The following is a 27,216-nucleotide window of genomic DNA, read 5'->3' on the forward strand; positions in this document are numbered from 1 at the left end:
TCCAGTAATTGGCTGTAGTCGGCTGGCCTTCCCTTTACCTGCCCGAGTTAATGGTCCGTTAATAGTTTATAGTCGTAATTACCTCTTGAAAAAAAGAGTATAAAATAGATTGCTTCGACCCCGGTGAACTTATCTTTCATTAGTAGGAGGTCATCCTTATTGCCAGAGAGATGGGCAATGCATTGACAAAAAGACTGAGTCAAGAAATTGCGACCACTGAGTCAGGATCATTTTTCATAAGATAAAGCGCAGCCATTTGCTCCTTTGCAGTTATGGTAACCAACATCTGCACTTGCATAAGAGAGAGAATTCAAGTGGTGCTCAGCAGCCGCAGCGACACTACGCCCAGGATGATTTATTGTGAAAATGCTGGATCTGTCATTTTGTCAAACGGTGCCAAAAAACAATTCAGAAAATGCCACATCCAGGGTACACTGCACTTTATCAACTTTACTTTTCTGTGTAATTTGCAGTTGGAGGAGGATCTAGGTGACTTGCACGGCCTCCTTTTTCTTATTCAATTAGTTCCTTTAACAACTTTCTCTCTTAACTGAATGTGTTAATTCCTCACAGATTTCCCATCACTCCAGCTTGACACAACAAAATCAATCACTTGACAGCTTAGACAAGGGGCAAACCTTGACTTTTAAACAAAGAAACATTGTTGCTTGCCTGGTGTCTCGTGTGGCGGGCATCCCGCCAACACATCACGTCACCAATACAGTGTGGTTTATGATTACCTCCTTCCAGTAAAGAGTGCCAACCAATTTGTGGTTTGGTATTAAGAGAAAGGGAAAGGAGTTGAGTGGGTTTGGCTTGGGGTGGATGGGGAGGAATTGGAAGGGTCGCCTTGGTATAACATTAGCTTAATGAAAAACTCCGAGCCCTGACGCGCATTGTTGCAGCTGTGCTTCGATGCACCTATAAAAGCTCCCCTACACCTCCAACTGCTCGCCACCACCATATGTTCGCTTGCATTAAAAGCCCCGCAGAGGGAAGACACTAAAATTAGACTGGGGAGAGAGAGAGGGAGAGATAGAGAGGCAGAGAAGGAGCGAAGGAGGAGAGGGGGGAAAAAAAGAGTTGCATCTTTGATTCAGCAGCCATCCCAGCGATACACCAACCATCTGGCGAGGAGACGAGAGGGGAAGGAGGGAAGGGAGGATGGAGAGATGGGGAGCAGTAAACAGAGACAGGAAACGGATAAAGGGAGAAAAAATGGAGGGAGAACAAATGAGAGGGGGAATCAAAGCAGGAAAAGATGAAGAAAAGTAAGGATGAGGGGATGTAGGGAAGGAGACAGGTTGGACACAAAGTCCCTGTTGTGGAATTAACAGTGTTTCAAGTGGGACTGATTTCTGCTGCCCACAACCACGCTGCTCCACAGTGGATTATGTATGTGCACACACACATCTGCACACATCTGCAAATGTACATATGTATGCTTTAAGTGTGTAAGTGTAATTATAATGTGTTCAGGGAGGACCAGCCGTCCTGTATCCATAAACAACATCTACCTCATGCTTGTCAAAGGAGGAAGAGAGGGAGATGTGGATATGATAAAGAGGAAGAGGATAGAACAATCAAGATGAGGACTGAGGGTAAACAGAAAATAAAGAGAAAGCAAAATCCGAGGTGTGTAATGGAAACAAATGAGCCATAGGTTAAATGTAGTGCTGGCTTCTGCTCTTCATCTCTCACCACACTGATATTGATCTCACGTTCTGAAAGACCTGATAACATGATATAGACTGCTCTGCACACTACATCCTTCACTATTCACCTCAGCCCCATTTTTCATCTTTGACTACTAAAACAAATCCCACCAGCAGCCGCCCAGAGTCCTTTAGCTCCTTAAATCCAGCATACAAAACAAACAAACAAGAATACACATAAATAGACACTATTTCACCCGTAGATACAAACTGAACAACTACCATCCTTCATTTCTATCTCCTTCAGTGTCATAGAAACATGCAACTGAAACAAGGTAATAGAGTGCTGATGGTGGGCCATGGCTAGAGGCTTACAAGACTAGTCCTTCCTCTGCTAGCATTGCATGCTAATGGCTGAAAATGGGAAACACGCACTTTAAAGATTGGTGACACGTTTCCACCTCCTCCCATTGGACAGTGGCGTGTCCAGTTTCTTTTTTTCTCGAGTGGCCCATAGCAGACACTAAATCTAAAACTCTAAAACAGGGTGTCAGTCGCAGTGTTGCCAACTCAGCGACTTTGTTGCGACTAGCGACAAATCTAGCAACTTTTTCTGGTGTTAAATGGAGACTTTTGGAGACTGAAAGCATGTTCTTACTCTGCTCAACGAGCAGTGGATGCTGCAGCTGTGAGTCCCTCCTAGCTGCATTCAGAGCAGGAGGCGTTCACCGTTCCCCATCCAGACTGCAAATGTATCACGCATGTACAAAGACACCGCTGGCTGATACCGCATACCGTCTCTTTTTGGTCCATTTAGATAGTTAATGTAGATTGTATAAAATAAACATGTTGAAAATGTTATTGTTGAAAATTTCATGTTTTACTTTGATTTGTTGTAGGCTCCAAAGTGTAGTCATAAACATATTTTTTTTTTTTTTTAACCTCTTTGTGTCTCTCCCTCAACGTTACACGTCTCTCCTACAGCGTCATTCAAATTATACAAATTAAGTGATGATGTCATTTAGCGACTTCTAGAGAGTTTTAGGACAGCCAATAGCTACTTTCCTCACAGAGGAGTTGGCAACACTGGTCAGTCCCCATGCTGAAATGACCCATGCACAGCTTGATTTTGGAAGATAAGTAGATTAAGAGACAGAAAAAGATGATGTGATAGGCAGAGGAGTAGCAGCGTTATGTGGAAATTGACTGATGTAGAAGGAAGAGAAAGTTTAGATGTAGAAATAGAGGACTAATACAAAAATGGCCACAAAAGAAAGACTCCAGAAATAGAAAGAAAAAAGAGACAAATATCGTGAATTTCAGAATGCGCTTTTGGATCTGAGCTGCTTCAATGTCTTCCAGATTTCCTTGATCAGGCAGTCAAACCTTCAGCAGCGATCTAAGATTTAAACATCTACCTTCAGAAAGGGGATGACGAACGGTCGCAGGGGGAAGTTGGTGGCTTCTTGGAGCTTGGAGTGAAATTCCTCGATGGTTAGCGTGGAATTCTGGAAGAGAGAGGGAGACGGAGAGAAAACACATGAATCCATGTGGAAGGCATTAAGTGATAATATTACTTATTGGAAGCTAAGCTAGATCCCGGCCCGCAGTGAATGTTTTGGGTTTTGTTAATATGAAGCATATGGAGCGAGCCGCGGCGCAGAGAGCCACAGAAAACAAAGACACGCATCTCTGTCAATTAACAAAACAAATACACACGCAGGAGTCACATCATCGAAGAAATATGCTGCAGGAGGGAGAAACAGTACGAAGTTTACTCTTACACTTTGGACATTCATGTTGAAGTTTGCACACATACTTTCTGTTGTATATGTGTACATGCATGGCAGCCACATCCTTATTAACACAGTACATGAGCCTACCAGGGTGCAGCTGTGGCTAAGTGAGAGCATTGTCCATTTCCCATCACACTTGTAGCCATCAGTGCCATTCAAAAACTTTCAGCTTCTTTTTGCTCACTTTATAAGACCAAAATATATCAAAATAAACTGCAAGACCAGGCCCATGTGCAGGTATTTGTGTGTTTTCTGCTGAAAACAATAGGAGTATGACTTTGTCAGGAGCAGTGGGGGGTCTAAAGTAGGTTACACATTTCAGTTTGTCATTTCCCCACACCCAAACAGAGTCTTGCTTCTTTCTCCCCTGCTTTGCTCACCTGCAATTCACATTAATGTCTGACAACACAGCAGCGGCACTGATTTTTATTGTAACACCAGCTACTCCCAACATGCAGAGAAGTAAGAGAGTGAGAAGGAGGGAGAATGAGGTGAGCGTTCACATGGGAGAAGAATCTGCTCTATAACAAGCAAAAATACAAACAAGGAGAGAAAAATCCAAGCGAGACGTGGAAGAGAACATTAAAAAAAGCAGCAGATATTATTTTTTCCTCCCCACACTGTCGGCGTTATTTCCCAGACCTGAATTTTGTTACATTCAGCCTTACATCTGTTCGCCCAGATTGCGTAGGGGCTGTTCTTGACAGCTAGTGAAACCTCCCGAGTCTCCCTCTCTCCTTCTCTGCAGCACACAAACCAGCTAATTAACGGTGTCACTCTTTTCAATAAGGTAGAGGGGGGAGGGACAGAGAGACAGAGAGGAGGAAGAGGAGAGAGAGAGAGGAAGGGGGAATGCAATCCAAATGACACAGGAGAGGCATGTGTGTATGCAGGCGGTGAGAAAAATAAACACAGTGAAGCCAAAAGGAGGCTATGCTCTGTGAGGCTAATTAAAAAAATTCCTCCCTCCATCTCCTCCGCCTCCTCCTTTTTCTGCACAACATTCAATCACTATTTCTGTATTCCCCTGCTCATTATGCTCAAATTTTCTCAGAGCACACAAGCGTGTGATAAATCTGTAGATTTGCACATGTTTTTTCTTTATATAGCCTTCATATATGCATGTCAGCTAAGCTGGAGAAAAACATCTGTCTCTTTGAATCTCTGTAAGATGGATGTATTTTGATGTTTGTGACCCTGATTTGCATCCTATTATTATTTATTTTTTTACCAATGTCAATCTCTGAGGTAGGAAGAACAAAGGTTCATATGTTGGAAATACTTGAATAATGTTTATGAGCTGCATTTTTTTAGCTAATTCAATACATTCTAATTCAGCTTTTGAATACTTCAAAACAGAGCAGCAAAGAGAATCTTTGCAATATTACTAATTCTTTCATAATTTTAGCACTGCAACTGCCTTTTTTTCTTTCTGTCTGTCTTTTATTTTGCAAATTCCTTTCATTTCTAAGCTAAGATAATAAATGAAAAAGGTTTTAATATTGCATCCATCTGAATCAGTTTTTCAATCCTGCACAACCTTGGCAAGTTTGATGTGAAAGCAACAAGTATAAACTCATCGCCCTGTGCTTCTGATTTTCTGTGTTATTGGGTGTTGATTTTTAATTTGAATAAATATAACACAATTTTATCCAAGAAGGTACGGCTGCATAAAGCGGTAGGTTCCCTGATTTGATGTTATCTTAATCCCAAAGGAAAAAAGACTGCCATTGTTTTGCAAGGCATTGAATTAAAGGCTGCAAGGTTCTGATGGATGTCAATCCTTGAGGCAGAGATCTGCAAAAGTGTTTGTTTTACATTCATGCCAGAGGGACCAGATGGGTAAGGTTTCTGGCATGAGAAAAGTCTAAATCCCTAAGAGAAATACCCCTGGGTTTTCATAATCAACACTAAGTATTTCAAAGTATTTTAAGTATTTATCTTTTCAACTCATTCATGCAGTGATCCCCTTCCATCTGGTAACTTAGGCATGCTGAACAAATGCTCAGAATTATGCTCTAATAGGCCACTAATGGATTGAGTTATTCCTGCAGACATAAGGGCCGGTGTCGACTTTCCCTCCATGAGCCCTTTAAACTAAAGCTCACACACATGCACACACAGTAGCCACTCACCACTAGTCCAAGCACTAATGTGCGGACTCGCTCGCCTATTTCAGGTGAGATGTCGTTTCCAAACTGCTGCAGAGTTGTGAGGAAGCGCTTCAGCTTGCTGAGCTGTCGGGCGCCGCAAGCCGGCGGCAGCTGCTGATTGGCCAGCGAAGATGACGAGGAGGAGCTGGGACCGTTGCTGTAGCCGTTTGGGGGGGATGGGGCGCCGTTGAGCGCCGTAGGAGAGTGGCTACTGCCATTGGTTACTGCGTGAAACAAGGACATAGAAACAATTGTTAAGAAAACAGAGGGAAATGTGATTATTTTCATCTTAAAAATTTGCTTATTTCAGGCAAAGAAGTTTCCTAGAAACTCGCTTGCCTGTGCCTTTGACAACAACAAAAGGAAAACCAAACCTTTCCATTTCATTTCAGTTATTTGTAATGATCTACATTCCCCTGAAAGCTTCCACAATCCTTAGCATTTGTATCCAATTATGGTGGCATGTTTGATCCTCTCATGAAAACATTTCTGAGACATGTTGCCTCCTTTTCCCTCCTTCTCCCTTTCCCTCCTTTCGTGCAGTCTAAACAAACAGGGGCAGTACAACCCCCTGTCGTGCCCGAGCACGGAAGCAGTGCATGTTTGTGTGTGTTGGGGGCAGTTTGTGTACAAAGAGCTACACGGTGGCACAAAGCTTTCCCTCTAATGAGATTAGGTTTTGACTAGTGATCCACTCACTCCCCCTCTGGCCGCCGTCCAAAGCCGCCACTGTAAAGAGAGGAGAGAGACGAGATACTCAAACTGCATCTGCTAACAATTACGTGGGGTGGAAATCAAAGCGTACTGCTTTGTTAAAACCTTCGGCATGTGTAATGAGAGAGCCGGGGCCTTTCCTCCCTCCTCTCACGGAAGCCTAAATGTTAATTGTGGAGTGCGAGCGTTTAAAACAAAAATCAAGAGGGACAGACGGATACAAAAAGAAGGAGAAAGTAAACAGCAGAGAGGAAGAAAAGGAGAGTCAGTGATCGAAAGAAAAAAAATGCCTGGATTGCAGAGGACCAGCACTTTTAATGCAGACTTGAGTGCTCTGAGCGTTACGAACCACAGGGCCTTCGATTCTTTGATTCTAGGGCTCTTCATGCAAGTGGTTAAGTATGCACTTCTAAGTGAATACTAGGGTGTAATTTGCTTGTCACAGGCGATGTGTGCGTCATGGCAAAGCTCCAACAGTTTGTAAGCGTGGGTGTTAATGAACTTGTTGGGTGAGTTGTTTGGAATGCCTGTGATTTGGAGAGGCTCAATACAACTTGTTAAGGAGCTCCTTGGATGTTGAAGGATTGATGCTGTTGGAAAGTCTTTCTAAGAATGAGTACACACATATATAAGCTCTGATTCAGAAAGTTCCTGTGGTTATTTTGCTTTAGTGTTTTTATGTAGAATTGAATTGGTTTTAAGTCTTCTAATACCAATTATGGGCCTAGAAAGTAGTGTATCTTGATAACAAGGACTTATCCAAAAGCTACAGAGCCCCTAAAGCACTTCTTCTAATTTATGCAAACAAGTTATTATCTTGTGCATGTTACTTCTTAATCCACAAGGGTAAATAGCTTTTTCACCAAGAAAAATAGACTTATTTTAATGTATGTTGATGTTACACAACAAAGCTAGGATGCTGTTGAACATGAGTTGGCAGCTCACTGCAACCACAGGAAGGACTGCAACTGACAACTGTGCTACTGACTGGTTAAATATTTTTCGTCTTGCTTGACATTGTCTTTACTCACATGTGGTTGGGGTGTAGGAGCTGTTACGGGGTGCTCCCTGAGTACTGGGTGGGGGTGGCATGGTAGGGGGGGTCAACCTGGACTGTGTCTTGACGTCCGCAGGTGAGTCGGGCATGGTGGAGTGCTTCCCAGTGCGATCTGAAGGAAGACAAAAGAGACAAGCAAAGGATTAAAATAACATACCACCATTTACATGCCAAAGCCTTCACATTGGAAATACACAACAGCTCCGGGCTGCACATCTCACATCTGTGTGCCTAGACAGGCACTATATCTTAATTTGCACATTAACAGCGGTAGAATTTACTTTGATATCAAAGTGCCTGTGAGACAGATCTGCTCTAGAAATATAGATGGCTAACATGTCTACATGTCTTGCCACAATGACACTGATGCATTCGCTATTTGTCAGAGTAGAAATAAGGAGGAGATAAAGTAGAGACTCACAGACACACAGACTGACACCAGAAAGAGGAGTGTAAATCTGCAGCCAGTATGGGTCTCATTCCACCACCATCTGTGCCATCCTGCAGGCCCGCTGTACAAAACAGCTACAGAGCACACACACCCTCCTCCACTGCTAACGACACATCCACACACACACACATACACACACGCACAGACACAGGCACGCACACACACATCGGCCTAATGATAACAAAAATATAAAAAATAAACCCTTTTGCAGACGATATGATGATTTTCAGTTTTTACACTGCTTTGAAAAAATCTAATGTGCCTATTTTCACCTCATTCAGCTGCAATGTGCTGAGCAAATAAGTGACCTCATCAAATGTGTGAGAACAACAAGACTTAATCTTGCATTTTCATTAGGGCTGAGCCCATATTTTGCAGGATAAGATACACAACTTCCCTCTATGCTAGCAGTAACAAGGCTATCCCAGAGTTAACTCACTGTTATCAACCACCTCTGTGTCACATTGTGAATGAGAGACAATAAAAAAGGACGAAGGAGAGGAAAGAGTATGTAGGGAGAAAGGAGGGAAGGGAGGAGCTGCAAGAGAAACAGTAGCGCTATCTGTGACTTTGGGAACATATAGCTGTAATCATGGAGGGGGCATGTGCTTTTACTCAAATCGCACTTATCAGGCAACAACACACATACACTGGAATCAGGGTGGTGAAAATTAATGTTCCAGAAAAAGGGTCATCCCTGTTGCAAAGTTTTCCCAACATCCAAGAGTGTATTTGTGTTTTTGCATATCCAGTTTTGCAATCTTATATTTTGCATATAATTTGAGTTATTTCCATATTTTCACTCTTCATTTGTGCATTCAAGTGTTTACACTACAGGCTATATAAGTGTGTGATTGAAGTGTCCCTCCATGGCAACAGTTTGGATCCACTACGTTAAGTTTAGGTGACATGAAAGAGAAGTTCTGATGTGACGGAGACAGGATATCCTAAGCCTGTTAGCTTGGCTCGAGGCGCGGTAGCTCTGTGGCTGTCTGCTGCCGAGGTGAACTGTGACTAAGTATTTTAGTCACGCTGGCTTGGCTTTAGCAGGCAGGCGAGTGAGGGATGGAGATGTCTCAGAAATTATAAACAGAGACGGGCTCTATAAATCTATTTCCAGATTGAACGTTTAGGTCAATTTTGTTTATTCTGCATTTTGACCCTTGGAGAAATGAAGAAAAAAAGGGAATATGATGTAAATGAATGAAACAGTCACTAGAAATACACAACACAAATTATTTTGAAATTACACCAAAACAGATCATGGAAAAACAGGCGCCTTTAAGCCTTCTAAAAACAGTGACACATCAAGTAAAGACTCATTCCTTTCAAGTTTTTCAAGACACAAGCTGTTCATACCACGCTCAAATGCTTGCCGTCACTGACGTTTATAGTTTCTCTGTTGGCAACCATGGAACCAGTGTCAATGACGCTGTAAATGCTCTGTGAGAGAAAAACTACTTTTTTGCAGTTTTCATGTATCCAGCACTTAGACTTAAACTTCTGTTTCCATATGTTGCCATTGATAACAGTCTGACCAGTAATTACAGAATCCAGAAGGGAGTACATTTTGAGAGAAAGGGGGGTTATTAGCTTCACTTACATCTGTTAAAACACTTTATTCAAGGCTAAATCATGGTTAGATGATCACCAAGGAGTTCAAGTACTGTGTTCCGACCCTTTTGCTCTCCAAAGGGACTTTATTCCTGCATACAAACAATGCCAGCTGAACACCAGTGGACGATACCCCTTGAACTACAAACAACAACCAACAAGAAGTGATGAGTTTCCAGCAGCTTCCACAAATGATTCCCCCAACTGTCTTTAAGCTACTACATATGCTCTGGAGCTGTCCTAGAGAAGTAATCTAATAAGGACACTGGGAAGGCTGGGTGTATCAGGCTCTCACTGAACTTGCACAGAGACTACAGAATGCATTACCATGATTCCTTTGATTTTTTTTGCAAACCCAAGTGGACACTCAAGGAACTGCAGTTTTTGCTCTTTTGCATTAGTTTCATTTTTCAACACCAGATGTTAAATCTTGACAGATTCACTTGATTCACTGACTTGAGTCAACAAGGAAATGTAGACCAAGAAATAGGACCCGAATGTCACAGACCTTAAGTCTTAAATCTCTAACATTTACTGGTTTAAGTCCGGTTTCTGATGAATTTCTAATACTTAAAGGTTCCGGTTTGGGCTGCTTATGACTTATGTATGAAGGCTCAGTCAATCATACCATAAAAATGAAAAATTATTTCAAAGTATTGACCCAGTAGATGCAGAGAAATCAAATTTTAAATTGCAGACAGGCATAAATGGATACAGAGGAGAGATGAGAGGAATAAAAGAAGAGTGATTAGGAAGAGGATAGAGGAATGGAGGTGAAAGAAGAACTGACGAAAAGATTGAGAGAACAGAGCGACTGTCCAAACCTTGGTCTGTTCACTGTGCCGAATGTCTGCCCCTTTCTCCATCACACGCACGCACGCACACACAGTCTTGCTCTCCAGCCTCCCAGTCAGGCTTAACTTTGAAAGGTTTACTGCTCTAATTTCACCACAGTAAAAAAGTCTGGACCCCACTATTTATTTTATAAACTCAGGATATAGTGAGTGAATAGTCAGTGGAAACATATAGTCTTACCTCTGGCTGCCAGCTATCATATCCTGTGTCTGCCTAAAATATGATCTATGAAAATAAAAGGTGATTTAAAAAGACGGCTGCGTGACAGGGCCCAAGGTAATTCATCATTTTCCAGTCAAACACAAAGAGCCTGCATGTATACGCTTAACAAGCCCAAGCTAAATACAGAGTAGTTACCGTGTTGCACATGGTTCTACTTATGCTGTTTCTCTGGATCTTTGAGCTCATGCTTGAAACGGTCCTGTTTATTGACTTTTCTTATTATGTGGTCATTTTTGGCCCAGCTTGCAAGACCTATTATAGGATCGAAGGACTCAAAATAAGGTCCAAATCTTCTGGTAATGATCTCCTTTTTTGTTGATAAAAAAAAGAAGTTGATATTTGACATATCTCACATACCCACAATGCAATTTGAAATCATACCGATTTCCAGTGGTCCTGAGAATGCAAAGCAAACAATATAGTCCTTTTTTAGGAATACATTTAGAGAGAAAAGTGAGTGTTTAAAAAGAGGACTGGAGCATTTCTTACAAATGTATCTCTTAGACTGTATAAAACATGGATATAATCTCTATGATGTCACCCACTGATCTCTGAAGAGGCATCATGAAGCCAAACAAGTGGTTGGAACAGTATTGGACATGCAGACTCTTCCTAACTTTAGATAAACGTAGACACAGTCTAACAAAGGCAGGCAGGACAGTGTGAGGTGTAAATTGCATTTATAGTATGGGACCTAAAGGGAATGTAGCCAGCCCCATGTAGACCCTGAGGAACTGCAGTTTTGCACTTCAGCATTGGTATCATGTTTTACAACTGGAGGTTGCTGAATGTTCAGATCAGATCTGTTCCCCCTAGTTTCTACATTGGCTTTATGACTACAATTTTAAACAAAAATAGATACATAAAAAAATCACTACTTTTCCACTTGCAAATTCTGTTGTCTTTGGTGTTAGACCATACATTTTACCTGTAAAATTTTACAACATTTTGACAGTTTGGCATCATTTCAGTTATTCATTTAAACACATTAAAGATGAGACTGCAATGTCATTGTTGTTTGTTTTCTACTTTTTTAGAAGCTCTAGCTTCTTGTTTGGATGGACTAATTTAAGCAGTGTGTCTTAGTGAACTACAGCAACATTTGAATCTTCTACTTGAATCTAAAGGGTTAAAAAGACAGGACAAATGTTGTCCCTAAAATGCTACATTTCTTCAAATAAAAGTTGAAAAGTTAATTTGAAGCACATAAATGTAAAACATAAAAGGGATTAAAAGCACTAATGCCTAAACTCAAGATCCATCTGAAGTCACACATGGTGCTAGAGGCCCTGCGGCAGCATGAAAAGATGAGTTTAGTTACAGGCTTGTAATTGGGGATTAACACCTGGGTCAGTGTTATGATTGGGAGGCAGTAGTCGGGTGGAGATGAGAGAGACGCAAACCCTGAAAGCATTTGATACTCCACGGTCCCTCAGGGGAGGAAGATGAAGGATAGAGTGTGAAATCCATGTACACAGCAAATACATGCACACTTACCCAGACGTAAAACATGCTCTCTCTCTCTACCCCTTTATCTCTCTCTCTCTCTCTCTCTCTCTCTCTCTCTCTCTCTCTCTCTCTCTCTCTCTCTCTCTCATACACACACTTTCATGATTTACAGACAACATCTTCTCTGTTTCTGATTTGATTGAGAGCGCTGTAAAGCATATAAGCAGAATAAAATCCATGGATTCATTCTAACCAACAAGGGCTGCACCCGACCGTTCACTAAGTCACTATGCCACTTGAATCAATAGCAATACACCTTTCACAAGGTAATTTAGCCCGTCTTTGGGAAAAAATAAAAATATATCTTACCACTGGAGCACATTATTGAAACAGCTTGGGGGCATATATATATATGTGTGTGTGCCATCCATTTTCATGAGCGAATATGTCTTCTTGTATACTTTAGGATAAAAAATACATGTGCAGACCTCAACAGGCAAGTTCTCATTTTATTACAGCAATAGAGGGAGGCTGAACAATAGCAAGCACTCTCTACCTCATACATAATTCAATTTAAAAAAGCACCACCTGAACAAGCAACCTTAAACAACCTTGAAAACAAAGTGTCCCTCAGTCTAATACGTCTGTTAAAAGTTAATGGCTGAACTTAATGCACATCTATTGTCCATTTATTAGCCCTGTTAGCTTGCTCACGTTGCAAACTGTAGCTAAAGCAGATCTGCGGCTAGCGGATGGATGCTATTCCAGCACTGGACGGGTTATTGATGTGCGGAGCTTTAATGGAAAGGGTTTGATGAGTGCTTTGACTTTGTCTAATTCACTTTACGACTTCTCAGAAGTGCTGTTGTCCAGACATTAATGGATGGGAGAGGAGGAGGACGCTTGTTGAAGAGGTAGCAATTAGCCATAAAGGAACAGAAGAGCCTCTCAGATGTGTGCTGATTCACTTGTGCGCTTTAGGTGCTAAAGCTATCGATGATCATGCGCATGAATGACAGTGATTAATGTCTTACAACAGCCACTTGCTGTGTGGTTTTATCTAAAGCATCGTAAAGGAGCTCTTAGCGTAAATGTTTGCAGTAAGAGTGGCCTGAATGAGACTGAAACCCATGAGAATTTTAGTGCTGTGGTGATGCCTCATTACATGTATTTGGCATAATGTTACCAAGCTATCATATGTGTCAGAGGTAATTACACTCATATCTGACTGAATTATGAGCTCCCAGGAGGGGTGAGGTTCTGTTTGTCTACATTAAGTAAGGATTACACTGATAGTGACAATGATACACTGATAGCAGGAGAGCTCTTACAATCATAAGCTGTTTAAAAAAAGATGGACAACAAAGCATCTCCATGAAAGGGAAGTCAAAATGTTTGAAGCGTCCTCAATGTTAACAGATGGGACATTGGTCAAACTCTGAAATCAAAATACATGTAGAAAATGTTTGATTGTCGTCATTACAGTTAGCTCTAATCATGCTTTTTATTTCCAAAGGGTCCTTTTTCTGAGAAGTTTAAGTTTGATTATTTTGATTATTATATCGAATTAATTGTAATTAATTATTATGTTTAATTATGATTTTGCAACATTATTACATTGGAGTTTTAATTAAAATAACAAATTATGATTAATGAAATTCACTAACAATATTACATTGCAATGTTCCAAAGACTGGTCCTGCCTGAATCAATCAACCAGGATAAAACAACCAGGGTTAGCTTGCATGTAACTCGCCAATTACAGGAACTGTCTCTAAATTGACATTATCCAAAGTCGGATGTGACGTGTCAGCAGCTCTTTCTGTCTCTCTCTCTCCTTGCCTTGGTGGTGCTAAGGGTAAGGCAGCTGAGGGCATGCACTATTTGCTAACTGAAAACTTTGTTCTGAATCTGCTTCTAAATGACACAAGAAGCTTTTAGCTGTAGACTGTGCTGACCTGAGGGATCTCTGCTGTTTTATCAGTAGGTAGAATGTGAGCTTCAGAGGAAGGGGCAGGACATCAATACTGGGGACTAAAGCCTAGGGGTCTCATTTATAAACGTTGCTTACACACAAAGCAGGGCCTGAAAATGGCATATGCCAGTTTTCACACCAAGTTTGTGATTTTTTAAAAACAAACTTGATGGGAAAATGTGCCTACTGGTAAGCAAACTCTGACCCATGCGTACATACATTTTAGAGGCAGTGGGAATTGGCAATGCAGGTGGTGAGAGGGACAACTGAAGTCAGATTATACTGTAATACATTTTACACATTTCATTTCATTGAATAAACAACATTAACAGACCTGCGTCATCATAATCACAAAAAATAAAATATTCTATGTGAATGTGTTACTGTGGTGAGTCGTTTCCAATAAGCTGTCATTAAAAGATAAAAACATGTCTTAAAGTTAATTGAATATTTAATCAGCTTTGTCACACCGTCACATTTCTCAGAAGTGTAGAGGAACAAAACGGATCGTATCCTAATGTAGGCGTCGGGAGGTAAAAACCAAAGAAACATCAAGAGACGTAAAACAGCCGCGGCGCAAAGTGACAGTCATGTTTTCAATGTTTCTAAGGCTGTGCAGAGTCACTGAGTGTGATTATACTTTTAATAAAGACTGCTGTATGGAGCACACAGAGCGCAGAGACACGGCCCAAGCTGCCACACACACTCTCATCTCATCTTCATCACCTGCACATGTACACTGCGTTAATGAGAAAAGTGTGGAGCAAAGCCATGACCGCCTCTCACAGTTATTATCCTACATAACCTCATTATCAGTCAAAGTGCAGGCCAAGCTGCCCGTGATAAAATTAACACATTAAAACTTATATTCACGGATCAAACTTCTGTCAGATAATATCAGAGAGGAGATCTCTGAAAGACGTGAGCTCTCTGTAATGTGAAATAAAAAGTGTGTCCTGTAAACATGAAACACTGCAGTGAGGCCGTCTGTGCGTAATGATGAATAATGGATGCTCTGGCACTGCTGACGGATATATGAATGTTGCAGCGACGTGCAGTCACTCCATATTTTTTATTTTTATTATTTTTTGTGCTTCATTCACATGGACCACGGTTTGTGTGTCAGAAACTTTGTTTTCTCCGTCTCCCTATCTGTGGTTGCCATGATTCACAGTGAGAACCTTTGATCCTCGGCTCATTTGTCTGAATGTTCATTTATAAAGTGCTTTGCATTGACCGTATATGGTCGAATGTGGGCGTGAAAAGGTCAGAGTACGAGGATGAACTACGTGCGCATAGTATCTTAAGGTGGTTTATGATTTATAAATGGAACATTGCGTAAAATTTGTGAGTGAACGGTGTAATAAATCTGATTTTTTTTTTGGGCGCACGCCATTTGCAGATTTTCGGAGTGCGTATACTTTTAGTAGGGATTCTACGCACTCTTTTATAAATGAGATCCCAGATTCTTACTTTGCAGACTCTGGCTCTAAATGCACAAGATATCAGGGCACCTTGCAGGGTATTTTGGCATCACTTTTCTACAATGGGAGAAGGTGAAGACATGTTGTCCATGTTTAACTACTGTCAATAGTGACAATGTTGCACAGTGAGAAATCTTTTTAACAGAACTCAATTTTTATTCGAACCCTAACCCTTTACCAAACAACCCTTTTGAATTGTAAGAGATTGCATCTATTTGCGCTGAGTACTTCAATCAAAAGATGTGAAGATTAAGAGTTTAAAGTTGGCTGAAGGGGTGAAATTTCTCCATATTTCACAAGAAAATAGACCCACTGAAAGGTTCCAAAGCCCAAAGTTGGGAACCAGCATTGTAAGCCCCACATCTTAAATTGCACTGTTCTTGTTGTTATCTCTTCATATAAAAAACAGGAAAAAAGAAGTGAATTCACTTACCGGCTTAACATCCCTCAAAAGCTCCCTGTTAATAAAAAAAGCACAAGTTGATTTGCTTTTGTTTGTAACTTCTTTATCTTTATCTCTTTACAATCTAGCCCTCAGGCGCACAGCGCGGTCCCTAGAAATGAGGCAGAACCCTGGACAACTACCTGCCACTCACAAAGATGTCTTCACACTTACATCACCCGTTTGCAACGTCTATGATTACGTGATTCTCAATGTTTTCAAAATCTCTCTCTTTCTTTCCTTGTCTCTGTCTGTCTATGCCTTTCTCCCCCTCTCGCTCGTAACCCTCTTTCAGCAGAGCTCAAAGAAAGGAGATTTTATCCCCCGCTGACTTTTCGTACACGCCTTTTTTCTAAGGTTACATGCAAGTTACATCACTTGCCTAAAACAAGGTTGTTGCAATGAAAGATATCTAGAAGGAACGCGGTCCCCGAGAAACAGTTCAGTACGCTTCAGAGAGGACTTTGCTAACCCACAACTCAAGGCAGAAATACAATGTAATATCAAAACCTTGCATTTCATCATTGCAAGGCAAAGCTATGAGGTCACTTTGCATTCAAATCACCTCATGAAATGAGGACAACATTGCCTAACCTTGATATTTTCGATTACTCACAGAGGCTACAATGACTTCAAAGTCTATCATCAGGAGATAGACTCAAACTATCTCAATTACACACTTCATAGGCTAGAACTGCTGCTTTGTGTGCATGTGTGTTTGCATGTTGTGCATGTGTGCGCTGTGATCGTACAGTTGGAGGCCCAGAAAATGATGTGATAACAGCGGCAGTAATACGCCACTCGAGACTACTTCACACAGGCAAATCCCATTCTTCAAAACGACAATGGATTTCAATCATGCTGGGTAAATTTTCAAGAGTTGGCGGCTGTGACATAAACAATTTACAGTGCGGCAGCGCCCGCGTGAGTGCAAGATTGTATTAGTCAGACATAAGATATCATCATTATGGAGTTAAATAGAAAAATGTACACACACTGACCTGCTCATGCCTTGCACATACACACAAATACACACAGGCAAACATATAATCTAGATGTGCATAATGCCTGGGACTCAACATTGATATGTAGGTGTTAGAGTGAAAACTGTGAGGCACTGGAGCTGCAGGAAGCCTGTGAATTGAGCGTTAATGTCTGCAACATGACAGTGTGCGTGCAGAATGGTGCATCTGGGTGTTTTACCATCACACACACACACACACACACACACACACACACACACACACACACACACACACACACACACAGTGCACAGCAATGTGTGAGGTGTAGGAGCAGAACAGATAGGTAATGGAATAGATGAAGCGATACAAAGATGCTGTGATAGTGGCTTGTGTTGATTGCTCTGGGTACAAATGTGAAAAGAGGGAGCGAGGGACATACACAGGAGAGGGATAAAAATGGGGAGAACAGGAGGGCAGATGTGTTAAAGAACGCCGTTGAGGGACAGGTGCAACGATTGAGATTCAGACGGCGTACGCAGAGAAACAAGAGAAATCCATCGGTATGCAAGTGCGGTAACCCCTCTCCTCTTCCCATCATCCTTCTCCTTTGGAGCATGCACACACATACACATACACACATACACATACACACATACACACACAAACACAAACACACACACACACACACACACACACACACACACAGTCATCGGCAGCCAGATGGAGCAGTATGCAGAGCATGTCCCATCAAACTCCACCCGCTTGTCAAGAAGATGTATGGATGCAACGCCCTACCACAAACCCACAAATACACACACAACTACACACACAGACACACAGCTGGATGCACAAACTGCAAACAAAACAACACAAGTCTCTGTCTTATACACACATAAACACACACACACATACATCTGATTTCCATCTTTTTAATTCCCTCTACGCCAGATGCAGAGGAGAGCAGCAGCATCATCAGTTTGTCCGTTTGGACTTTTCTCCTCTCACCTTTTTCCCTTTCTTTCTCTCATCCTCTTTCTTTTGTTTCTCCTTTTCCTGTCTTTCCCCTTCCTGCATCAGAACCCACTGTATTACCACATGATACCCCTGAAGGCTCCTGTAGTCATCTCATATTCCAGCAACTTTTTAATTCACATGCACGAGCACCGCTGATTCGCAACAATATGATCGTGACTGATTCAAAACCGGTCCTCAGTACATCGTTTGTGTTTTGCACTACGTCAACTCGTGTCTCACTCAGCGGTAAGAAAACACCAAAACATTATCATAGTGAAAGTTAAAAACACAAACAAACATGAAATGTACGCACAGGAGGCGGGGGCAAAACAGCAGGATGGGATTTGATTGGTTTCATAAATTGGATCCTAAAGGCAGGGATTGGTTGGTGTTTTCCCAGGTTTACTCCGGCTGTAGATAGCGGCTTTTTTCACTCTTTTTTAAGAACACATTAGGTATTGATTGCCATCGGGACACAAAGATAATTTTAACCAGTATAACAAAAAGTGTATCCATCTAAAATAAGCATTTAAATTAATACTTTTAAATATGCCTCCATAGGAGAGGCACTATGTTCATCTAGTTAATATAGTCCCTACAAATACAGCAAGGGCCTCTCCTTTTCTTTGAAATTCAGACAGCACTAATGAGTATATTGCATTCTTGTATTATCAAGTCAAAGCAACTGAATTTTTTTTTCTCATCTTATGTTTTCCACTCCTGTCCTGCAGCATTGTTAAAGTTTAATGGGGTCCTCTAATGTGAATAGCTGAACAATTCACACCCTCAGCCACACAATATATTGTAGAAATCTTTTACATATAACAATTTAGTTTACCAAAAATGGCTTGCTCGCACAGTTGGAGTTCTTCCTTGAGACCAACTACACTGGAGGTGGGGTTAAAGGTCACTGTATATGGTTGCATAGTAGTTTTGTGTACATGAAAAAGCTTCTGAAAAAAATCTGTTCATCTTGGCTGAGATTGAGCAACTCTTTAAACCATCAGCATTTTTAACATGTGACTCACACTATCCAAAGAATAGAGTCAGAGCCATTTTAAGTGTGTCCAGTGTTAACCACACAGACTTTATCCTGGACAGGCTATCTAAGTATATTTTAAGCCTCCCAGGTATATCTACCTGTAAAACATCGCCATACATGAGCAGTGATTTAGACAATCCCTTGTCACTCTCAGCCTCTCACGTCTGATAACCTGAAGCACCTGACACATGCCTTGCTGTAGGTGATCAGAGAGAGAGAGAGGTCCATCAGTCCCTCCTTTTAATGCACCATTAGTGGTATGACATCTCATTTTAAATACGAACCTTCCTTATGTCATTAGAACCATCTTAGTTTTAGATGGTTGCGAAACTCTACATCATTAACAAGCCAAGTCCATGTGCTAATCACTTGTTGTGATAATGTAATATCAAATGAGAGATTTCAAAACTCCAGCTGTGTTGTTTGGGTGTCATGACAAAACCTGCTGCTGATGAGTATTGACAAAAGATCAGACACATACAGGTGAGAGAGAAACTGCAGGGAGAACAAAGCTGTCAGTGTGTATGTGTGTGTGCGTGTGTGTGTGTGGGCAGGATAACAGAAGTGAAAGAAAGTAAGGTAAGCTAATCTGAGTCATTTGTGAACACAAACTGAGATTGCGGTAATGTATTAAAATATTCAAATTGCACCCCCCTGTGTTCATCTCTTCCCCCTCCAAAGGTACAGGGTCACTCTGTGGGAAACAGTGAAGTCAGTATGCTTCATGTTTCTAGTTTCAAGTGTACTTTGTCTACATTTCAACTAATCCTGACACTGTCTTGCCCTGATATCATTAATAAGAGAAAACTGATAAAATACAGCACTCTCATACTTCACATTTTCCACCAAATCTGTATTTTCCTCTCAGTGTAGCATCGTGTGTTTACACTTTGTCAAGCCAGCAAAGACATAAGGAGATTTCTCAATCACACACAAAGGTCTGAACACCATCTGTTCTAGCATACAAACATTAACACGCACACGCGTGCACGTCTGCACACAAACAGAAAAATACATAAACCAAACACAAATCCTGCAAAACACCTCCAACTAAACACACACATGCACACACTGGAAAATAAAACATATGTGGCACATAACACTAGAAGTCCTGCACTCTTTCTGAAAAAGTGGATTTATAGTAATGTCTGGTTTACCCATCTGTTGAAATAAAGTTGCTCTTGCAGAGAAAGAGAGAAAGGAAGCAAGTGTTAAGGAACAATAAAAGTGATTCACAGTGCCAGTTACGCGTGCTCTCAAATCGAACAGATTCCTGCCACGTATTGTTGCCAGGGAAAATTGAACTACAGGGTCTTGTAAAATGAAGACAGGCAAAGGGAGTAAGTTGTGGAACAAAACACAGAGAGCAAGTGGAGGAGGGAGCGAACTGGGTCATGGAGAGTTAAAGGTAAAGAAAAACATGTAGATGTATGTAGAGAGTGAAAGAGAGCCAGGCAGCAAAAGGGAGAGCTTAGCATTGGGACTCATTGAGGTAGAAACATATTGAAGAGAGATTTTTCCACATGGGGCCAAGCAGGGCCCAAGATGTTTAGAAAAATCTATCAAAATCATTGTTTATTCAGATAAAGCTGGCCCATCATTTTCATTAACATGATGTGAAAATTATGATATAAATGTTGCTGTTTGGAAAAGCTGGAGCGAATCAGATGTAAGCTTTGGTGAGTCCTGTTTGGCCGTCTGATGGAAGCCAGCCTGTTGAAAATTGCTTTCAGTATGCAGCTTGCTTCATTTTTGATGCCATTCTGACGCTGAGCCAAGTGAACCCAAATGGATCTGGGTGTTTTCCCAGGCAGGACTCTGTGCCAGCAGAAAAGGAATCTCACAAAACACTTCACATTCATCCTTACGCTGACGACACATGGCTTTATTTTTCTGAACTTTGTGTACTTTTATTGCTTTGCCTTTTTTTGCCATTGTCATACAGTTACTGTTGTGTGGCTGAGCATTAATATCCTTGCAACATACATAATATATAATATAGAACTTAACAACAACCTCACTTCGGGAGCCTTGCTGAAGGAGGTGTACTTTTGCATTTGTCAGCTTGCAAACACAAAGCTGTTCTGCTGCCAGTGCTTAGAAAAAACGTGGAACAAGAACACACACACACACACAAACCCTCCATGGACTGCTGGACTCTTGTAGCACAATTTAAAACCACTGATGCATCCGCTCAATCTCTGAACACAAAAACACTGATACACACTGATACGCACACATGCCCAAGTGGCAATTTGTGTTGCCTCCCCTTTTATTTTTCCTCAAGCTGACTGGAACCCCTCGCTCTCAGCCAATTTGTATCTGTCCAGGCTTAAAGAAATCATATACCTGTCTTCAACAGGGAAATCAATTTTCAACAGACAGTAAAGGCCCTCGTGTTTTACACGACAGTTATCTTTTACTATGTAGGGAGAGAGACAGAGGCACACAGGGAGAGGAGGGATGGATAAAGTGATATACAATACGGCCTAAGTGAGAGTGCAGTTGCTGAGTGTGATGGGTAGGAAAACAGACTGGGATGAAAGGGCGAAACAGATGTGGAAAACAGGTTTAGAAAGAAGAAAGAAAGGGGAGGTAAGGGTGCTGAAGTAAGGTATTGGGATAGAGAGATAACATTAAGTGCCTATGAAAGACAGATGGGGAAATCAAACGTGAAAGGCAGAGGACGGGCGTAGAAAACAAAAAAGGGCAGAGGCTAACAGTAAGGAAGGGAGGGCTCATAAGGGGGGGCTGCCCGTCTGCCTGGTGTTTTCAAAATATCACATGACGGCTGCCATGTGTTGGAAATTACTGCCGGTTAACTATCTTCCCCAAAACCACTGAAAAAATATGTCTGCAATTTCTGAAATGTGTTCCAGGGCTCGGATAAGTAGAACCAGATTTTCAAAACAGAAGAAAAAAAGCTTTACCCCTCAAACGCCTCTGCTCCTAAAACCACTACTCTCTTTTTCTTTTTACGCTCCCCTCCTCGCCTTCTCCTCCCCTCTTTCCCCTGAAGGAGAAGATGTTTAAAAACGAGTCTTAGTCACATCTGGCGAGCAGGGAGCCAGAGAGTGGTGGTTGGTGTGACCTCGCATGAGGGCATCTCCAGTCGAAGCATGTGTGCTCATGTGTATGTTTGTGCCTGTGTGTCTGTGTGACATGGTGACCATGGTTTGCTAATGGCTCTGAGTGCCTGAGAGTGGAGTATGACTGGAGGCAAACACACACACACAACCACACACACACATATAGACACACATGAAGTATCACAACAACCATTCCAGGTCGACGATTGGTCTTTTTCTCCTTTCATGGAACCATTACACACTGTCTACTCATGTCTGCCTTACCCATCGTTTCAACTTTCACTGTCTAACCTCTCTGTCAGCCCACTGCCACCTGAGTCTACTGACAAAAAAGAGGAGATCCCAAAATGGGCAAAGGGACCAGTTTACGACAAAGCTGTGACGTACAGTGACCTGTGAAACAACAGTTGAAGAGTCAAGTATACACAAGGTGCTGCCTGAATTTAAGTACTTTGGTAAAGTAAGTAGTTTGGTAAAGTTTAAGTAAATGCGCTTTATGAGACTCAGTTTGTTAGAGTGACATAAGATAAACAAGATGCATTTAATGGGAAAATATCAATATGTACAAGCATATGGACAAAATATGGTAGAAATCTGATTTATATTTCCTTTTTTAAACATTGATTCACTCAAATCCAGCAGCTCATTTAAGATTTGTCTTTGTTCTCTTATTTTTCCCTCATACCTGAAGCATTTCTTGTTGTTGTCGTCAATGCAACATTACCCCACCAGTCACAAGTCAATATTCTCTCATCTTAGAAATAACTCCACGTTTTAGAAGATAAAGTCAATAAGTTCAACCTGAAAGACGCAAGAATAATTACCCATTCCTCTTAAGAATGGAGATATTTGTTGTGGAATTTTATAAAACTGAAATGAATCAGCCTTATTAAACAGAGAATTTCACTTATGCAAAGCCTTCCAGAAGTTCTTAGGCACTCTACCCCACAAATTTCTCCAAAGTTGCTTGTCTACACATGCCCTTCATAGCATGAAATCTTCCCTGTGGTGAGCAGGGTAGGGGATGAGTCTTGGGAGGCAATACATGACATCAAATGCACGCTTCTGATTCCACAATGTAATGTTTACACAGTGATGGCATATGAGGCAACAGAGAAGTACACCATGAGGGTGGCTTTTGCATTTATGTCAATGTAGCATGTTAGCAGACTGGTGTGCGTGACATTTTCACCGTTCTCATCTTGTCAAAGGGATTCTCCTTCTTCAAGCTCACGTTTTTATACGTTCTATTATGGGTTGCTCTTCTAGTTTGCACTGGTTGCATCATATTCACGTCACCATCCCTGCACGCTTGCTGGTGGTGAAATTTTACGAATACGTCCTGCAGCATTCTTACCACAGCTCACTCCAATGACACACCAAAGTTGTTACTATTAGCACATTGATTCTTATAAAATGTGAGTAGTGGCTGCTTTTTCTTCAATTCTGTAAGCCCTTATGGTCAAAATCCTCATGACAGTGCAGTCAAACTTTGCTCAGAGTTCAAGTGAAAAGTAAACTCCTCACTGTGGGACAACTCTTAGTTCTACACGAGGTGCTTCATATTGTCATCCTTCCACATTCATCCCCATAACTCCCTCCAATAACTCTGAACTCTGTCCCCACATCCACCACCAAATACTACTAAAGCACCAACACAACAATCCTTTTGTTTTGTTTTTCTGCTGCATAAACACCAATGCACTCTTTCTCACAGACACACACTCACACACAGACGCAGACACACAGTCTAACCGCTCTCCAGTGCTACAGATGGATGCCACCACTCTCTCTGGAGCGGTGCCAGCGCCAGCTAGTGAACAGCTTGCCTGGCACTGTGCTCTGCGTGTGTGTGTATGTGTATGTGTGTGCCCTCAGAAACAGTAGCGAAATATCCTAGTGCAGATGGGTGGCCAAAATACTCCCCCCGCCCCCCACCACACACACACACACACACACACACTCCCCAACCTCCCTTTCCTTCTGCGTACACAAACTCACAAGAATACAAACACACACACCTACAAACATGCACGCACATATGCTTCAAAATGGAGACACACACACACACACACACACACACACACAATGTCTCAGTTTTGCTTAAGTGTTCCCGACCTGGCACACGCTGCCGCTTGCACAGCTGCTTCCTCAGAGACACACACACTTACACACTCACACACACTTACAGACTCTACACGTTGCAGAGGATTGCATTCACACATGCACATACAGTACATCTGTGCATAGTTTAAACTTCCTGTATGAAGCATAGGAAGTACTGTCCACACGCACACGCACACATACACATACACACACATACTGTCACCACTATTATTCAACATTACATCCTACTCACTGTCAGATACACACATTCCTGTGCATCTGCCACACACACACACACACACACACACACACACAAAAACATAAACTTAAATGCTGTGTTCTCCTCACTAGCATTCAGCCCTGTATGCGTCTGCTTGTTTTCTCCGCACACAGAGAGAAAAACATCAAGGCGTTCTGATGGAAAGCCTCCAGAGCTGGCAGCCTGCCAGTGCAGGCCTATAGATCAGCATGATCATAGGCCTGTGTTAATACACATCACTGTTTAATGATTTGACAATGAAATTAAGACATGAAAGCTTTTGCTGGAACAATAGAATCAACAGAATGTAATTACGATGCAGCTGTGTTTGGTAAAAAACGTTTGAATGCTCAAGGTGTGATGTGAATCCCTCTGACAGGCATCTGATGTTGCTTCATGCTTTGACTTTTTATGTTTTTTCATTAGAGCAGCTGCACGCTAACAGATCCTCAAAGCGCTTCTTCTCAAAACAGCAGGTTTCAGATTCATTTAGGGTGAAAGGGTGCCCTCTCAGGATCAAACAAAGACAGGGAAACTTCAACAAACTGAGTGAGTCAGTGTGTAGACAGCCTGCCAGTCTGTCAATGGAGCTTGGGTTGCTGGCAGCAGGTACCCTCGCCCCAGTGCAGAGGGGAGCGCATGGTGGCTGGCAGTGCCAACTGTGTGCTGCGTACTCGTGCCAAATCTGCCAGCCTTGCAGTGTCTGTTTGCCGGTGCCATCTGGGAGGAACAGCTCTGCGCACATGCAGTCTTTAGCTCCGAGGGCACACACAAATGCATGGATGCACACAAGGAAACAAGGGCAGGGATTGCTCTGCACATACATCCAGCATGCACACAAATGCATAGCAAAAATGCACACACACACAGACAAGCACACACGCACAGCCGGCCACTGACAGCTCGCCATCTGTGCGCTGCCTCTGACTTCTCCCTCTGCTTCCTTCTCTGCCCTTGTTTTTTGCTTTCATAAACTCTTGCTCCCTCTCCTCCATTCCTCACATATTCTAGTCATGTATAGTCTTATCGCAGTAACTTCCAAGCCTCGGATTTATGAGTTATGTCCTGACCACAACCTCAAGATGTATTTTTTTATGTCATGGCAACATAAGAGTCAGATGTCCCAGATTTTTGGGTCATCTGGAATTGAACAAGACATGTAATGTCCACAGAAGCTACTCTAAACTTCTTCTTTTTTTAACTGTCTCTCCATAGAAATGTACACAACAGGAGATGCCCTAAGGTAGTTAAGTCATACTGAAACACTTGTGCATGTAAATGATATCTTGAAATGTGCACTTTTGTCGCGTTCACACCAGACATGAAACGATCGCTTTAGTCGCGCAAATACAAACGTGAAAATTCAGGCGGCAAAATCGCGTGTACACAAGTGCCCAAGACGCAAATTTTCGCGAGAGGGAGGGGAGGTTCCCACGCTACACTAGTCTGTTGTTATCAAACAAGGTTGAGCTTGTGGACATTGAATGGGGAAGCCGATTATGCTAAAGGGGTAGAGCTACCTCCTACTACAACCAATAGCAGGATTCAAGTGACAGACAAAGTTTTTCCCAACTCACAACATAATCCCACTTCCTCACTCACTTTCCTCACAGTGAGCTCCTGTTTATTCCTGTTCCCAAAAAAAGTAAGTAGCGTCACAGAGTTTGGGAAAGCCGTACGGAGATAGAATCAAAGTGTCCCATATATTCCAGATGAATGAATCTCCACTGTCACACCAGACGTCAGCCAGAGATCTGCACTCTGATTGGCTATCGTGCCGCAATAGATTTATTAGAGTTCAGATATTTCAACTCTCGCGAATCACGCCATTTACGTCGCCCAATTTGTGCAATTCGCGCTGCAAGACCACAACTCACATCTGTTCTTGTCTTTACATTGACTTTACATTCCAATGATTTCATTCGCGTTTGGTGTGAACACACCATTAGAGGACAAATGTTACATGAAGCAGTACGCATACAGCAATACTGGAAATGTTGTTAATTATGATGACACCCAGCTGACCAATCACAGGGTTGTCAGTCTGTGTTGCATGAACACATAGTTACATCTATGAGGAGGTGCGACTGGTTATGTACGTACGCTTCTGCTTAGGTACAGGGCTTCGTGAGCCTGTATGGTGAATGCTACAGTGTAGATTTGATGCAGAAGTATAGTTCAGGCAATAAAATGGCAATGTAAAATCAAAAAAATAATTATTAGCAGAGAAAAAGAGTATGACAGCAGCTTATGTTTAAAAATTAAGAGAAAATAGTGTTGAAAATAAAAACGAGGAGGTGAAGAGAAAATTGCTTCGTAAAACAGGGGTGAAAAACAACCTGCGTCTCAGGTATAGTATTAAAGGACAAACAATCAAAAGAACATAGTCTAGAGGAGGTGAAAACCTGTTTAAGTGACTAAAACTTAAGAGAAAAGGAGAGAGGAAAATAACAAAGTGAAGTAGAAAAGAAGTGAAAGGTAATATGAGTTCAGACTTGTGGAATTCACATCAAAGAAAAGCTAAAAGCAGGTCACTGTCTTTACCCAAGTCTAGCCTTGAGTGAAGCTCACTCTCATATGTTTCTCATTTAAACCCTCTGCACCACGGTTTGAAAATGAAGGCCAAGGGAAAAAAAGGACTACAAAAGCATGTAGTCCTATTTTGTTCAGTGGACTATATTCACATTTGATTTAGGCTATTTGTCATTGAACAAATCGTTACTTCTCCAGTCGCTGTTCCATTTATCTTAACATCCATAATCCTATATCACAGTTCATCGGCTTGACTTTACGAATACACCGATGCTATTACTTTTCTCCTCTACAACACAACAGCTGTAATATTTTCAATCGCAAATCCTCCCTCTCTTCCTC

The 27,216-nt window shown here is 41.7% G+C and overlaps 1 protein-coding gene and 1 long non-coding RNA gene across 2 annotated transcripts in view; one reads left to right on the forward strand and one right to left on the reverse strand.

Moving 5' to 3' along the window:
• LOC117828271 overlaps nucleotides 1-27,216 on the forward strand; it is a 148,086-nt gene that overhangs the window by 31,073 nt on the left and 89,797 nt on the right. The window lies entirely within an intron of this gene.
• runx1t1 (RUNX1 partner transcriptional co-repressor 1) overlaps nucleotides 1-27,216 on the reverse strand; it is a 65,532-nt gene that overhangs the window by 17,772 nt on the left and 20,544 nt on the right. Inside the window, exons 2-4 of the mRNA XM_034705310.1 lie at nucleotides 7,350-7,487; nucleotides 5,587-5,828; nucleotides 3,074-3,163 (exon numbers count right to left, since the gene is read on the reverse strand). Coding sequence (XP_034561201.1) covers nucleotides 3,074-3,163; nucleotides 5,587-5,828; nucleotides 7,350-7,487 — 470 coding nt within the window. The remainder of the gene's footprint in view (nucleotides 1-3,073; nucleotides 3,164-5,586; nucleotides 5,829-7,349; nucleotides 7,488-27,216) is intronic.

The sequence above is a fragment of the Notolabrus celidotus genome, chromosome 16 (assembly GCF_009762535.1).
Source record: "Notolabrus celidotus isolate fNotCel1 chromosome 16, fNotCel1.pri, whole genome shotgun sequence".
Classification (NCBI taxonomy): Eukaryota; Metazoa; Chordata; class Actinopteri; order Labriformes; family Labridae; genus Notolabrus; species Notolabrus celidotus.